Below are 17,880 nucleotides of genomic sequence, written 5' to 3'. Positions count from 1 at the left end.
ATTGCATTTTGGGAACGATCGGTGAACAAGATGTCAGCCATCTTGAATTTTGATAGTTTTTGTTACCGCTATTTCTCAGAAAGTACTGAAGAGATCTATCTCAAATTTCATGAGCACGTTGCTCTAGGACCCTAGTTGTTCATATTGCATTTTGGGACCATTTGGTAAGAAAGATGACCGACAGGCCGCCATCTTGGATTTTGATAAATGAAGTTTGTTTCGGCTATTTCTCAGAAAGTACTGAAGCGACCCGTCTACAATTTTATATGTAGGATGTAGTCAAAGTTCGAAAAGCAGAGAAAAGATCCCTCTTTCTATTGTCAGACATATATCATTCTTTGGTGGGCGCCAAGATCCCTCTGGGATCTGTTGTTTATCATCATTTCTTCTGTAAATTCACTTGTGGTCCATGAAACTGTTTTTAAGTGCACTGAGTACTTATTTGGTGGAACTCCTTCAGTTTTACATGAAATATTTGACTTTCACATGATAAGACATTTGTAGTTAACTGGCGTTTTGGTGTATAGAAGTTATTTCGGTTGAGTAGTGACTTCTTTTGCACTGTTCCTTGTTATGCACACACGTGTGTTTAAGCGGTACTGAATACCTACATATTTCAAGGCATCTAGTTTTCTCAGATCGTTAGTAAAATATTAAAAAACTGGTATCAAAGTAGAGATTTGAAAGAATTAAATCTTAGAATTTACTGCAATCAACAAATGATTTATGTTCTTGGAGCACCAAAACCGCTATGATTTAGTCTCGTTTGAATGGATTGGATGATAGAAAACAAATGAAATTGAAACAAGAACAGATAATGAAAAGCATAGCTTGAGAGCAAACAAACAATAGTATTAATCTGTCAACTGTCGCTCATTGAATTCATAATACAGTATTATTACTATATGAATCTTATCATTACTATTACGAATCTATGTAATATTCTAACATGTGTTGATCACCTTCCTTATATGGATTTGTAGGTTGTAATGATATATACATGCTGGTATTTTCACCCATAGGCCGAAAGGCCTACGGAATAAAATGAATGTATGAATGAATGAATGAACTAGTCCGTTGCATTTTTTTTTAATAATTTTTGTAGACATAGAAAATCGCTGTCGGTTACTAAATCTAGTGGAATTGTCGTATACATTAAAAAGGAATATGTAAAATATGTGTCCCATATCAAAACAGAGTCCAGCCATGTGCCATGGATCAAAGTGAATAGTTCTGTTCTCAATAATGATGGTAATATATTATTTGGTAAAAATTATATACCTCTGGCAAATTCGAAATATTATACACTACATTATTTTGAAGAGATCGAAAATGATTTATTTACCCTCAGTAATGATGTTAATTGTGTCTGCCTTGTTGAATATTTTAATAGAACTACAAATCTTCCTAAATTTGTAGATATAGTTGATAATGTTTCTGAAATGCCAGATGTTAATAGACCCACAGAATTACATGCACCTAAGACAATGTGTTCCAAAGACAAAGTACATAATAATTATGGAAAGCATAATTTTAGTAGACATGTGTAATCACTGTAATATTTTTATTTTAAATGAAAGAATGGGTGAAGATCGTAATGTCGGTAAATTAACTTGCAAAAACGCCAGTGTTGAGGACTACTGTATAGGTAATGAAGATGATCTTTTTATTTCCAAACATTAAAGGTGGAATAATAATGCAAGGAATACGTCTGTAGAACTTGTATCTGCAAAGTACCTATATATGGAGAACATTGTAGATAGTATGTGTGAAAATGAATCTGAATTAATGAATCTGTCAACAACTGGTGTGAAATATTCGTCGATGCTGCCAAGCATGCTTTTGGTACTACCCAATACTCAGACAAGGAGAAAATTTATCTCCATATTTGTTTTCAATATTTTTAAACGATTTGGAACATTTTGATATCAAATGATTGTAAAGGCCTTTCGAATTTAGCGCGAAAACTATAATCTGATTTACATGTCTACCTCAAAATATATTTAATACTATATGCGACGATACGCGGTTTTAGCTCCAAACTCGGGATATATCTGCATCTATTTTTTGTAGTAAAAACGTAGTAAAAAAGTCACGTGCTTATACCTCATTCATGCCATTGGCCGGAATATACAATTGTATTATGGGTAACTAGTGATCACGTGATTGTGTGTGTACTTCCAAATATGGTGATAGTTTGCTTGCCATTTCCTGGAAAAAATGATTTATTTGAAAATATTTAGACTCCAAAATGTTATTAATATTGCATGCATATCATTTTGACTTGCCCATCTGTACTATTTTATTATAAATAATGAACTGAAATGAGCTATAAAACTGCCATTTCCACGTTTTGTAATTAAATGATATAATGCGAAATTACCAATTCAATAGGTCTAACCGTCTAATCTAGGATCAGCGATGATCGGCTACTCCCGGCTAAATTCGTAGAATTCTAAATTTATATTTATATATATTATTACCTGCTTTAGGTTTCATAACAGATACATATAACGCAGAGAAAATAAAATCTTCGTCAAAAGGTCAAATTATATATATACTTAATACCAGTTCAGAGAAATCACTATATTTGGAAGTAAACACACACTCATGTGATCACTAGTTACCCATAATACAATTCTATGTTTATTTCGGCCAATGGCATGAATGAGGTATAAGCACGTGACTTGTTTTACAACGTTTGACTACAAAGAACGCGTGTTTTGTACCATTATGAGGAAAATCGCCCGCGGATCGTGGTTTCAGCAATACTATCCAGTGGCGTAGGAAGATGAAACGTCATGGGGGGGGGGGGGGGCAAAGGTCCTCAATATTTTGTAAACCCAACCTTCTGCCACACCTACAGGAGGAGGATTAATTCAACTCCCAACCATATAATACATGTTTAATGTACATTTTTCATATATCACTAAATTTAATCCTTGTACACATTTATAGACAGTGGGGTCGGTAAAAGGAAATTAACGAATACGCTAAAAAAATTGGCCAAATTAGCGTGTGAGCGTCGAAGGCGCGAGATTTTGGTGTTTTATAAGGGTCTGAGGGTGACCCCCGGGATGAGTTTTATGTATTTTGATGATTTTGCGATCGCCCGAAAGCGCGAGATTTTGGTGTTAGGGAGGTTCGGGGGTCTCCCCCGGGGAAAAATGCGATTTAAAATGGCTTAGATGAGTTTTACGATGCATTTGATGAATTTTTGTGAGCGCCAAAAGGCGCGAAATATGCGACTTTGGTTTCAGTACTGGTTATTTGTATTATCATTTTGTTCGTCAGAATTTACTCTTCATTAGATGTGAAAGGTCTCAATGCCCTCCCAATATTGTGAATTTCATGCACCCCCAGTAGGCCCCCCCACATGCACCCCACCCCCATAACCTCCGAACCAATATTTTTCTTACCCTTATGACCCACTGATCACAAATCAAAATGTTAACATTGCATAAGTTGGGATGAACTTCCGGGTTATGACGTCATCAAGATGGCCGCCATCTCAAATTTCACTAAAAAATGAAAAATAGTCATAAACATTGACATTTTTTTTCAACCGAAGTAGACAAATGAGGTATCAAAATGACCACAATAGAACACTAAAACACATCAGACCAAATAACCAAATATATGTAGTGATTTTTACGCAGGAATTGAAAAAATAAATAGGATTTTAAGCTCAAAAATGGTATTTTTTTAGTAAATTTTTTATATTTTGCTTGACGCAACAAAAACGTTTTCCAACCGCAAACTATTATTTTCTAATTAGTTTTTTGTCCACTTCTTAATCAGTTCAAACAACAACAAGAAAAAAAACCAATGTTAACATTGTATTACTTCCGGATAGGACGTCGTCAAGATGGCCGCCATCACGAATTTCACTAAAAAATGAAAAATATTCATAACATTGACATTTTTCAACTGAAGTAGACAAATGAGGTATCAAAATGACCACAATAGAACAACAAATACATATCAGTACCTAATCATCCAAATATATGTAGCGATTTGTACGTAGGAAATGAAAAAATAAGATTTTAAGCCCCAAAAATGGTAAATTTTTTCAGCAAATTTTTCATATATATGTTTAGTCTTAGCTTTGAAGTTGCATTTTACTGTTCAAATATTAAAAAAAATCAAATCCGGAACTTTGATCATGTACATGAATTTTAAAGTTGCTCCACCGCGCGATTTAGAACTGATACACATCATTTGAACAATAATTGGTGTTTATATCATTGTATATATGTTCTAGTTAACACAAAAAATTCGCAATCATATTCCATATATTAATTTTTTTAATATTTTTATTATCTTCAAGTAAAATTATAAGCTCAAACTTTTCAATGGTGGTATGGTGTAAAGTAAGTAACTTTTGTAACTGAAGAACAATTCTAAATCGTCTGCTTTTGTTTTTGATAGAGAAAAAATATCATTTGTCAGCTGTGGATCATCTTTAAATAGGAGCATCAAAAAATTGACATTGAAAGCTTTTTTGTGTTGAAATCATGAAAGATAACATTCTCATAATCTATTAATTTTACAATTTCATATAATAGAAATTATCTGCCATCTTTTCATGGAGGCTGATGTGGACAGGACCAAATCTAAAGGGGAGTTAGGACACCTTCCATCCAAAGGGAACCAAATCAGCAACCAGAATAGTAAGTGTTGTTGTCTGTGGGCCTGGTGAAGATGGAGCTGTATAGAGCACAACATCAGGGGACGTCCTGCTCCAAGACGTCTGAGAAAGGAAACCACTTTCAAGTGTAAACAGAGTTGTGTTCCCATTGTGTTTTTAATCCTTGTTTGAATTATATCATACTAAGGCCGAGTTCATTCTTAGGACACCTTCCATACCAACGGGAACCAAATCAGCAGCCAGAAGGAAGTGTGTTGTCTGTCATCCTCGATACTCCAGGGGTTACCATAACTGTCGTTTATATCCACCCTATATCATAGGTAAAACATGAAGGCAGTTCAGAAGAAAATTCTGGCCAATCACAGACCTGCAAAAGATTTCCTTTGAAGACTACAGAGAGAGAGCGACGTCCAACTTCAAAGCCACACCAGTCAACCACAGTGTACCGTTATACGGCTCTTTTTGATGTACATCAAAGGACTAAATTACCTGTTTCTGTTCGGTTGCCTCCAGTTTTGCTATGAGATATTCCAGGGGTTGGTAGAGATCGTGTGTGATCGGAACCCCTGGAGTATCGAGGATGGTTGTCTGCGGGCCTGGTGAGATGGAGCTGTATAGAGAACATCAGGGACGTCCTGCTCCCAAGACGTCTTGGAAGGGAAACCACTTTCCAGTGTAAACAGTGTTGTGTTCCATTGTGTGTTTGCACCTTGTTTGAATTAGCTTACAGAAGGCAATAGAAATAGACTATTTATTGTGAAAAAAATTAATAAGATTGAAGATTACATGTTGTGCCAGATGCCAAAGTTCATTTAATACTACTTGAAATTAACATGTAATAAAGTTGTGTTGAAATAATAATTGATGTTGACACCAGGAAACTGTACCATTTCTAAATTTTAGCCTTGAATAATGAATGTAAAGTTGAATTATATATCTAAACTTCCTTCAAAACGAATTATCTCCCTTGATTTAAATATATGTGACAAACCATGATACATTTGCTATGATATGACAGTTTTTTTCATGTTTTTTATTCAAAAATGAATGCAGTATTATATATATTAATCAAATACATATGTAATGAAAATTAATTTGAAACCATGTTTGTTTTGGCCGAAAATTTCAAAAAATTAATATAATACAAAAAATTCATGATTGTAATTTTATTGATTGTTGTTGTTTTTGTACTTGCTGTAATTTTAGAAAAACCATTATGTGGAGAAGAAGTTTGTTAAGAATTTAGAATGTTTACAAATGGACGAGAGTTGAGAAATGAGAAGAATGCAATAAGGATATATATGTCTTACAGTCACCTGAAATCCGATATGCAACAGTTATAAATAATATTTTTGCTTTAAACAAATTAATAAATATGTCTCAGCCCTGTTGACTTGCACATAGGTCAAGATCATTGATTTGAACAAACTTCGTATCCCTTCATCCCATCATGCTATGGCCTCAATATCATGTCCCTGTATGAGGTTCTTGTATATATTAAGAAGATTGTAAATTGTTTCCGACCGACAACTGGATGATGCCGGCCAAAAGACAATGTACACATCCACATCTATAGACAGTGGCGACGCTAACAGGAAATTAATGAATAGTGCGAGCGTCAAAGGGTCGAGATTTTGGTGTTTGGTTGTCCGGAGGTCTCCCAAGAAAAAAAAAAAAAAAAAACAAAAAAACATTAGGATTAAGAATGGCTGAGATGAGTTTTACGATGTATTTTGATGATTTTGCGAGCGCCGAATGCGCGATATTTTGGTGTTTGCGGGGTCCGGGGGTATCACCCGGAAACAATTTATTACGATTTTGATGATTTTGCGAGCACCAAATGCGCGAGATTTTGGTGTTTGGGGGGGGGGGGGTCCGGGGATCTCCCCCCGGGAAAAAATATATATTATGATTTAGAATGGCTGAGATGATTTAAGACGAATTTTGAGGATTTTAAAGCGTTCTTAACGTGGTAATTTTTCGATTTAAAGTTACCTGCATTTAGAAATTATAATTGTGAATGTCGTCATATTATACGCAAACCTGTTCGATATGAACATACCGGCTTCACACCATCGGCACATTGTTGTTTAACTTAAAAAAATAATGAATTGATTTAATTGTCTTGCTAAGACATATAAACAAATTAATATTTTAAGAAACATTTTTGAAATAGCAGAATCCCTTGATGGACATTTTTAGTCTAGTTCATGTGTATTGAACTTTTATTATTAAAGGTTTGAACATTACGTGCTTGAACGTTTTAGGGAATGCGCCGCTAAGCGGCAAAATTTTCTAAAAATGATGCCCGAAAAATGTGCAGGAGGACCCTTTTTCTTCCTACGCCTCTGCAGTTGTACATTAAACTTTATGAATTGAGTACCCACTACTGACTGATGTAAATCATGCCAATAAAATATGGACCTTTTCTCTATTTCTGTGATTATTTACCCTTTTCTCTCCTCTTGAAAATGTTTTAGAACATGAGAAGAAAAACTAAAAATGAAGTCTATATAGCAGTAATAAAAAAAATATATAGCCACCTGTCAGCCATTTTTTTTCTTCTGATTGGTCACATGAGTTCGGACACAGAATGAAACAAAGACATACACTGTATCATATAAGCACCATATATTGGCCTATCAGGCCCTGAAATCAGTCAGTGATGAGGTATCAATTTAACCTTTTAATCTATGAAGAGTATTTTATTCCATTACATCTGTTAAATTTTCTATGAAAATTGAGCAAATAATGCTCATAAATGTGTAAATTTGACCCTCTCCCCGGGGAAAAATCCGAGACCCCAGGGCCATGAAATTCACAATATAGAAACCCCCAATCTATGAAGAGTATTTCTGACAAACAAAATGATACATTTTCGTACGGAACCTACCGAAGCATAATGTGTTAGGTCCTAGGTCCCAATTTACCAGGCGCGAAGCCGCCATGCAAGCACATAAGCCCGTGCTTGCACATCATTTGCCTTAGTATGTGTACACATGTATTAGATTCCCAAAAATCTAAGTGGGCTACGCGGATAGAAAATAAACAATGATATGTTAGTATTGCTTAACAAATCCAAATGGTGGAAATGAAACAACGATCCGCGGGCGATTTTCCCCCATAACGGTACAAACACGCGTTCTTTGTAGTCAAACGTTGTAAAACAAGTCACGTGCGTATACCTCATTCATGCCATTGGCCGAAATAAATATGGAAATGTATTATGGGTAACTAGTGATCACGTTTACTTCCAAATGTAGTGATTTTTCTGAACTGGTATTAAGTATATATATAATTTGGCCTTTTGACGAAGATCTTATTTTCTCTGCGTTATATGTATCTGTTATGAAACCTAAAGCAGGTAATAATATATATAAATATAAATTTAGAATTCTACGAATTTAGCCGGGAGTAGCCGATCATCGCTGATCCTAGATTAGACGGTTAGACCTATTGAATTGGTCGATTCGCATTATATCATTTATTTACAAAATGGCAGTTTTATAGCTCATTTCAGTTCATTATTTATGATAAAATAGTAAATATGTGAAAGTCAAAATGATATGCACGCAATATTTATAACATTTTGGAGTCTAAATATTCTCAAAATAAATCAATTTTGCGAAGAAATGGCAAGCAAACATCACCATATTTGGAAGTAAACACATAATCACGTGATCACTAGTTACCCATAATACAATTGTATATTCCGGCCAATGGCATGAATGAGGTATAAGCACGTGACTTTTTTTACTACCTTTTTACTATAAAGAACGCGTGGTTTTTTTTAATACAAAAGAAAAAGAAAAAATATGCAGATGTATACCGAGTTTTGAGTATAAAACCGCGTCCCGGGAGGATTTTTAGTCCTAAGGTTGAATCTGGCCATTAAGACCATAACAAAATTCGTTGTGCATTTATATAAGTGTATCGATGGATGTAAATATTTATGTAGGACAGGGCAAGCTAATTAACAAGTAATGCTGGTTAGCCAATGTGTATTGTGTATCACTGTGACCTTTATGGCTTTTAAATTACGTAACTGGTACATTTCGTGATTGGCAAGAAAATAAAACATGAAAAAAAAACCATTGTTTTGCATTTTTCATTCATTCTTTTAATATAGTATAGTACGGTATGTACTACGGTATGTACTACATGGACTTGATACGAATGCCAATCCACAAAACACACACACAGCTGTAAACGAATTTCAACCCATGGTTAATTATAATAAATAATTTTGACCAAGAGGATGGAAATGCACTCTAACTTCCACAGCTCGGACTAACAGAGCTCTACGTACACGCAGGCTACAGCTGCATGACCGGGATGTGCAGGATCACAATTTTTAATTTTGAAATCAAATAAATAAAAAAACTCACATGAATTAACAAAATCAACGTCGATCTCTACTGTATGGGGCTTGCAGTGGCCTTTGATTTCCACTTTCAAGACCAGATGTCGACATCCGAGTTACCGACTTCTACATAATAATCTGAGAATCATTATGTGGGTATGTACATGTGGTAAGTCGACATATATTCTTCTGTTTATGTCGACATCTTCCGATATGATGTCGACTTAATGCCATAATTATGTCGACGCCATTAAGTCATTGACAAGTCGACAACTCGATGGCAGAAATATGCCACCATAAAAAGGTTGTGAAGGTGCAGAGGTTGTTTTTTTTTTAGTTTGTAGTTATAGTCTCTATATTAGTCTATAGTGGGTCTTTGACTGTATGGGCAGGTTTAGCGGACTACTGTTTGCTAACCAAGGATTTATAAGTGAGACGTCCTTGTTGCTAACTAAGCATGTAATACAAATTTCTCTTTCTTCTTCTTGAAGACGCGTAATTTTTTTCTGCATATCTAGCACGATTAATACATGCAGTTTAGTGATATGGGTATGAAGCATAACAATATTTTGATGTTTATACATCTGCCAGATACTACCAGACAGTCCATGGCTGTCCTCGGTTGCATGTTAACCAGCCGGGCGCTACTGGGCGTCCCGGGCTGTAATTAGTCTCAAATAACAGCTGTGTTGTCGAGTAAGATGTCGGTCAAACAGTGTCGATGTAGGCCCATCATCTTGCATTAAAATGGTTACAGGTAAAGTCACTAACCCAGTGCATCTCTACCGACACCTTATGAGATGCGTCAAACTGCTGCCAAAAGATGCACAGTCGTATTATAAACATCACATACAGCAGGTAAATACAAAATTTGTTATGTTATTACCTCCCCTTGATTTGTTAACTGAAGTCAACGTTATATATATATGATCACAAACAGGTGCACGAAGATAAATATATGTGTTCATGGAGCAAAGAAGGAGCTTGACGTTAATGCTTGTCATTGAAAAAAAGCATAAAGATATACATTGTATATATATACTAGTTATAGTATTTTACCAAAACGTCCAACTCGTGTGCTATTTAAAATGTAAGAAGTTCATGACCACTGTCTTATATCGACTATTGTCAGTATTGAGTACTCAGAAAAAATAAAGATGTACATTTTAATTACAATATTATTTGATATAAAATATATATATATACATTAGTTAGAACTCTTAAGCAAAGAACATACCTTTTAGAACTTCTAAATTGAAAGTAGTTTAAAATATAGCTTAGCTGATTTATTCAAAATGAAACAAATATGTATGAGTATGCTATAATAATTACTAATAAGTCATAAAAAATATAGAATATGTTGATTTTTTTCTGTGTGTTGCAGGCATACAAGAGCCATTCAGATGAAACTGACCCAGAAAGGATTCAGCAGATAGTTGCTCGGGCTGTAGAAGATGCTGAGTGGGTTATCAAAAAGGTAATAATAAAATAACAAGAGTGCCTGTATTACTCACCTGGTTTGTTATGCCAAGAAATGTTCTGGAAACAGGATCCTCAGACATTTACGTCTAATTTCCCTGTTGGACCTCATCCCTCCAGCTGCAGAGGGGTTAGAGCCAAGATTCATATAACTCTGTTCCCCTCCCCCCAAGGAAGCTTAATTCTGGCCAAATTGGCTAAAATCAATGCAGAACTCTGTTACTAGTAGTTGTGATTATTGGGCCTTGCCCCAGGGGATTCAGAGACAAGATCATACAAACTTCAGGCCAGGTGAACTAAAAATGAGTAAGTTAAGATGAAGTAGAATCCATTCTTATACATATGCACGTATCGGCTAAGTCTCCGGGCCCAGCACCATACAATTTTCCCAGACAGATTTTTTACTCAAGTCTATGTAAAATCATACACTTGAGTATAAGATCTAACTGAGAAAAGTTTTATGATGCCAGGCCAGATCTTGATGATAAATGATCAGTTCAGCACATGAAATTTGTGATCCTGCTGAGATGAAAGACAAGCAAGTTTGTTCTCATAAATAACCTTGACCCGGTTCTCATTTACATTCTTCTGTACAAGAATGATTGACTGAATTGAAGTTTGATGAATGACTAGCAAGTTTGTAAACATAAATAATGTTGACCTCATTCTGACACATGAATTTTCGTTACCGTATTCGACCCAATAAGAGCCTGTATCCCTATAAGCGCCCTACCCCTTTTTGAGGCCTCAATTTCAATTGTCCACGCATAAATAAAGACCAAAAGTACACAAAACTGTCTAGATTTGCAATAATTTCATCTTATAAGTACATTTTCATTTTTTCAATTTTTTAAACGCCCTGGGTGCTTATTGGGTCGAATACGGTATCAAATTTTCAGTTCACCAATGATTGACTCAGCTGAAGTTTGATGAAAGGATAACTTTGTTCGCATAAATAACCTTGACCTTATAATATTATCATATATTTTTCAGTACAAGACTGACTGACAGAGCTGATGTTCAGGTCTTCAAAAACCACTGAAGTGTAGAAGGTTCTATGTACTTACTACATTCATTCGAAGTCAACTGTCTTGGTGGAAGATCATGTGTGTTGATGTCTTGTCTCCTTTGAGAGTGAATATTACAATATTTACAAATATGAATACATAGACATGTATATACATACGAGTGCATTTACATTCATAGATATGATATTGTGACGTTGGGCATTTATATGAAATGCCAGTTTTAGAAATTTTATGATTTTATAATTTGTGGAAAGAATTTATGTACATGAAGAAACTACTCGTAGTATATACCAAGTATATAATATAACTGTTTAAATAAAAGATGAAAACTTGGCATCCTCTTTGTTCTTCGTCAGTTTTAAGTGCTCCATGCTCTTTCAATAAATTTATGGCCTTCTGATGATGTTTATGGCATCCAAGACATGATTTGGACCAAATTTGACTAACAGCATCCCGTTGGGTATATAGTAAATAGTAAACTGAAATACAAGTATATGTCGAAAGTTGATCGATATGCAAGGTTAAATCATTAAGGTTAACATACTTATTATTGCATATGTGGGACCATCCTCGATACTCCAGGAGTTCCGATCACATACGATCTCTACACCCCTGGACTATCTCGTAGTAAAATAGGAGGCAACAGAACAGAATAGGTAATTTAGTCCTTTGATATACATCAAGAGCCGTTTAACGGTACACTGTGGTGGACTATGTGGCTTTGAAGTTGGGCGTCGCTCTCTCCGTAGTCTTCAAAGGAAATCTTTTAGTTTTAGTGCCTTCAGTTTTACTACAATGAGATATTCCAGGGGTGTAGAGATCAAATGTGATCGGAACCACTGGAGTATCGAGGATGATGTTGGACAAGATGCTATCACAGATGGTAAATCATGGTTCATATAGAAATTTGAGGAAAAAACAAGGACTTTAAGGATATTTCAAGGATTTTTTTTCAATAATTTTCAAGGCCACATTGGAATCAAATTTAGATTCAATCAATGCAAAAATCAAATGTTCTGTGGAACAATTGCTGAATTGATCTGAAGAAATAGTTCATTAACGAAAGTCTTGAAATCTAAATCAGAACGAGAACACAAGTCACAGTCGCCCACAAGTTTGATCAAAGTTCATGTTCATTTTACACTATAATACCAGTTTTGAATGAGGAATCAAAATATCATTTTGGAACAAATGTATTTTTCAAGGACCTTTTAAGGACAACACATAAATTAAAGGACTTTTCAAGACGTGTGTCCACCATGTGAATTAATTATGAAAAGGGCCAATCCAGGGCACATTTTATTGCAATATTCTTATTTCTTTGAAGAGCTTCACAATGGTCTAATCATCTACCCACGTCAGTGTCAATGCACATGATCTTAACCAGACTTGTTTCCTCAATACAATGGACCAACTTCTATTCTGACCGTTGACCTACATTTACAAAGACTGCTTTTTTTATCCCACCATCATCAGATGGTGGCCATGGGCTATTCAAATCACTTTTCGTCTGTGGTCCATCATCCGTCCATTAACATTTCTTTAATAACGCTATTTCTCAGAAAGGGCTGAAAGGATCTTGTTCCCTTAGGGCCCTAGTTGTGCATATTACATTTCGGGACTGATCGACAGGTAGCCATCTTTGATGTCAGATAATTGAACTTTGTTACCATCATATATTAGAAAGTACTGAAAGAATCTTTCTCAAATTTCATATGTAGTAATATGTTGTAAAAATTTGAAAAGCAGAGAAAAGATCCCTTTTTCCATTGTCAGACATCGATCATTCTTTGGTGGACGCCAAGATCCCGATATCAAAAGGTCCATGGGCCTTAACACCTTATCATGACCTTGGTATGTAGGTCAAAGCAAATACATAATGACTTCAATCAAAAGCTAATCAGTCATCACTATCAAAATTAAAAATACTAAAGGGGCTAGTAAAAAAAATCCCTTCATGGCGCCATTGCTATGTATGCAAATTGTAAGATTTTATCAACACGACCGACATACATTTGTGTATGACACATATATTGAAGTTTGTTGTCTCAAATCTCAGAGTAGTACTGACAGAATGTTAAGTTGGTTCTGCTGTTTATTTTAATTTAAAGGGGTCTTATTGTGTTTGAAAGTTTAAAGGTATCAAAATGAAATTTGACTACTATATTTATTTTTCTCTAAATATCATTACAAAATTACAATGTACATACAGCAAACAATTTTCATTACGTCTCGTAATTCATATTTTGACATGCATAAAATGCAATGATACCTGTAAATTATTTTCTGTGGAAAACAATTTTATTATATGAGCCATTAAAACATGTTTAACAGTCTATTTACTTTCTCAAGTTTTTAAATATCTTCGTCCCAATGCAATGTGCCCCTTTATTGGCCTTCAAACCAAAACAAATAACTGACTACTGTAGTTCTTTAGGTGAGTTTATTTATATTACATAAAATAACAAATGTACACAGCCACCCAGATTAGATGATTCCAATCTGAAAAAGACAATGAAAGTCCATGTAAATACAGTTACAACATGGTGCCAACCGAATAATTGGGATTTACACATATTACATAATATAGACCAGCAGGAAGAAATAGACTGGTTTTAACTTGTAAACATGTTGAAAATGTTAATTTCACCACTTCTTGTTGATCAGAATGTGCCACATTATTGTTATGATAAGAACAAAATTTGTTGAGCATTCCATAGCATTTGTCTAGTTTTTAGGAGAAGGAGTGCTTTCAGAGTATAACGGCAAAGACAAATTACTGGTGAATTTCCTATGGCCATATTTGCCAATTATTAATGCCTTCTCCTCAAACAAAATTCTTAATTGAATTTATTTGTTTAAATCTTATCTACCTATAAATCTAAGTATAATTTGAGGGTATAAAACAATACTTACTTTGTTGGCAACATCCAATGCATCGTAGTCGGGTGCTAGACGTACATAAGCCTTTTTCTCACCATCGGGCCTAAAAAAGAACAGCAATAAGGTCAAAACAAAGCATTCAAAAAATTTGGTATCATAATAATGTATATCTATGGTTTGCTAATATTGACCCTCCGAAATCCTGCATTTTAATTTTTTCCAAACACTTCTTTATAAATCTGTGATTGGATCAGACCAAAATGACCTATTTACATCATTCTGGACATTTATCTATGTGTAGTTTGGTAAAAGGTATTCCACAAGCTTCACGACTCTATCTTAAATGGCTTCAGCACAGTAAATCGCAGGAGGTGCTCCCATTGCAGAGGCAAATCGAATTTGGACTCCTCTTATCTTCTAAGACTATTGATTTTTGTCCCCAGTTTGGACTTTTGCCTATATAATGAAAACTTTGGAATCCGTTACCTGGTCTCTACATACTAGTCTCTCTAAGTTTCTATTCCTGCTAAGCATTACAGCAGTAGCGTGCTTGATTCACCTATAGCAAGTAAAATGTGCTTTTAAGATGCTTCAGAGCACTAAAAATGCCTGAACACTTGCTATACATACACACACATTACTTATAGGGCAATCAGGGTACTAGCTGTTATTTAATAAACTAAGCTGTTGATAGGTTCACCAGGAAAGTTTCGGAAGTCAAAGTTCTAACAAAAATTAACAGAAGAACCTGAACTAATTGAAGGGCAGACCAAATAGATGTTTAAAAGATGTTTACGCTATTGTTCCTTTCTAAACTATTTTAAAATAAAGCAACACAAATTTACCTGACCAAAGTGTTGACTTTTGCAACATCAATGTCGTAAAGTTTCTTCACAGCCAGTTTGACTTGAGGTTTGTTGGCCCTTTTGTCAACAACAAAGACCAAAGTATTGTTATCTTCGATCTTTTTCATGGCAGACTCAGTTGTTAATGGGTATTTGACAATTCTGTACTTGTCCAACCTGGAATATTCAATGAACATAAGCATGAAGTCTTTTCACACGTAAATATTGAAACATATTCATCATCAAACTCATGCAATAATGCCAATATGCATACTTCTAACAATACATCTACATTGAAAATGTTGATATCGATTTATTTCTCTATAAGCTGAATCTTTTGATATAACAGAGCAAGGTTTGTGCCAAGAGTGTACCACAAATGGTAGGGCTGTCACGATACGATATGAATCTCGATACTTAATCTGCTTCACAATATCTGTATTCTTTTAGATCTGTGTGGCGACATTTTTTAAATTCCTTTTGAGAACGAAACTGTGAACAAACATCAAGTATTGTGTAGAAGAGCGTGCAAAGGGCGACAACTCTAATTGAATTATTTTTATAGGTATAGCTATACTACTTTCATGTATTGTGTATCTTGGTTGGGAAATAAAAAACATGTTATCGGTGTATTGTTACAGCCTTAACAAATGGGGTCTTTTTCCCCCAGATAAAAAAAACAAGGTACTTTTTGAGGCTTAACTTTCAGAGAAAAGTATAAGCATCAAAGATGAAATTGTTCATTGACAATGATTCTGCAGGTTTACAAACAGTCCAATCTTGGTTCTTAGATTTTGTTAAGGAGCTATGATTCATTCTCTGCTTTTGAGGCAAAGTTGTTTCAAATTTGCATATTACAGAGTATCTGCCGTTGCAGTTAGGTATTAGTTGTGACATCTTTTCAGTGTGAACATAATACCATATAAAATGATGCGAGTTTTGCTCACAAAATTATGACGTTTTAGTCGATATCTACTCGCAAAGACTGAATACCTCAAGTATGGGGAGTCATCAGAGATACTATAAAAGGCAAAATCACAAGAGTGATGTGGTAGAGGTAGGTAAAAATATTTTTTGACAGTACAAGACTTCAATTCTAACAAACTTACGTTGCGGTCTTAGGCACACTTTTCCTGGGGTATTTTGGTTCCCTGGGAAGCTTGAGGGTCTTGGGTCTCCTGAAGTGTACGGATGTGCGAACCTTACGGTTGCGTTTGTCATGTACTCCCCTCAGCTGAGACTTCTTGGCCTTTTGAGCCTTTTGCTTGGCCTTAGCTGGAGCTGCTGACTCTTTTGTTTTGGCAGCATCTTTCTTGCCGCCCTCTAGAAAAAGGAAAACAGTCATCATTAAAATACTTTTAACATCAATTAACAAATGAACTACATGTATAACATTGAATTTGCATGGCTAGATCTGGGAGACAGATACTCAAGGCTTCACATGCACCAAAAGTATATTTTTAATCACTCCAATAATGTATGAGGTTAAACATGATACAGCACTTTATTTTTCAGTTGGAATAATGTAGCAGGAATTGGACATTTCATCAGTTTGGTGACCAGGTAACTTCAATGTAGCTTAGCTAGCATTTGCTGTTTGAAGGTCTAGGTTCGAACCCAGGAGTGACCACTACGGATGACCTAGGCTCATACACAGTAAGGTTTATAACATGGTTCTGGTGTCAGAGGCACTTTTGGGGTGGAATAATGTAACAGCTGGATTTGGGTGACCACAATGACCAAGAAGGACCACAATGACCAAGAAGATAGCGTTTGCAATTTGAATATCCCGGGTTTTAACCTGGTCTGACCACAAACAGCATTATTTTCTCCACCCCTTGGCTGTAGTGCTGTTACAAGAAGAACTTATCCACGTGTAGGAATAAATTCCAATATGATGTCATCACTGACATCAGGACTGGAGTAAAATATATATAAGCAGACTGCACTTTAATACTTGATTAACTGGTTTGATGACATGTACATTGTAACATACTAACATATTTCCAAGTTTTACATAACAAGTGAAAAACAAAAGCATTCCATTGCATGTAATGATGTAAAATTATAGTTTAAAATATTTGCCAGTAAGGGTCATTAAATGACATTAGTTTCTCATGAGCACAAAGTTATATTTTTAATGAATATCAAAATACTCATTTTCTCAATTTAATAAGTTATCGAGACACAGAAAAAGAAACTATATACACCTTCAAGTAGACCTGATATCATTTTGCACAGTACATGTATATACTGGCCAATAAACAAACAATATCATGATCGCCATATAATGCATTTAATTTGTTAATTTGGTGTCGAAACTAATCCTATTCCTCATTTAAGAGATACTTTTCAGTAGAATATCAATTTAGGCAACTGCAGAAACACGGTAGGGTTCTTTAATTTCACTAAATTATCGCGTGTTGTATTTTATATGACACATACTTTCTACTGTTGCCTTCTTTTTGGGAGCCATGTTGAAAAAGGACGGATTTGGGGTTTCCACGTGGTTTGTAAAGACCGATTTTACCCTGTGCGCATGTGTTCAAAAATAAGCTTCCGCCTCCTTGATTTTTAACGGGTCCTTCAAACGTTTTGTTGAAATGAAGTATGGACATAGCTATTAAGCGT

At 35.0% G+C, this 17,880-nt stretch overlaps 1 protein-coding gene and 1 long non-coding RNA gene across 2 annotated transcripts; one reads left to right on the top strand and one right to left on the bottom strand.

Annotated features, from left to right (window-relative positions):
* Window positions 1-9,677: 9,677 nt before the first annotated feature.
* On the top strand, window positions 9,678-11,855 carry LOC138330833 (uncharacterized). Its single transcript, XR_011209602.1, has 3 exons — window positions 9,678-9,872; window positions 10,399-10,491; window positions 11,487-11,855. It is a non-coding gene; the product is annotated as an uncharacterized lncRNA (long non-coding RNA).
* A 2,094-nt stretch (window positions 11,856-13,949) lies between these two features.
* Window positions 13,950-17,824, bottom strand: LOC138331469 (large ribosomal subunit protein uL23-like). Its single transcript, XM_069279118.1, has 5 exons — window positions 17,695-17,824; window positions 16,359-16,572; window positions 15,250-15,426; window positions 14,438-14,507; window positions 13,950-14,023 (listed from the first exon to the last, which is right to left on the bottom strand). The coding sequence occupies exons 1-5, from the start codon at window positions 17,723-17,725 to the stop codon at window positions 14,009-14,011; spliced, it is 507 nt and encodes a 168-aa protein (XP_069135219.1). The 5' UTR covers window positions 17,726-17,824; the 3' UTR covers window positions 13,950-14,008.
* Between the last annotated feature and the right edge of the window lie 56 nt (window positions 17,825-17,880).

The sequence above is a fragment of the Argopecten irradians genome, chromosome 9, assembly GCF_041381155.1.
Source record: "Argopecten irradians isolate NY chromosome 9, Ai_NY, whole genome shotgun sequence".
Classification (NCBI taxonomy): Eukaryota; Metazoa; Mollusca; class Bivalvia; order Pectinida; family Pectinidae; genus Argopecten; species Argopecten irradians.
This window is presented reverse-complemented; position numbering and strand designations above follow the sequence as displayed.

Bases quoted from the DNA above. Each gene is read 5' to 3' on its own strand.
- LOC138331469 (XM_069279118.1), bottom strand. From the start codon at position 17,725: ATGGCTCCCAAAAAGAAGGCAACAGTAGAAA. The intron at 15,427-16,358 runs GTAAGTTTGTTA...TGAATATTCCAG, and splicing joins AGTGTGCCTAAGACCGCAAC to GTTGGACAAGTACAGAATTG. The intron at 14,508-15,249 runs GTAAATTTGTGT...GTTCTTTTTTAG, and splicing joins AAAGTCAACACTTTGGTCAG to GCCCGATGGTGAGAAAAAGG.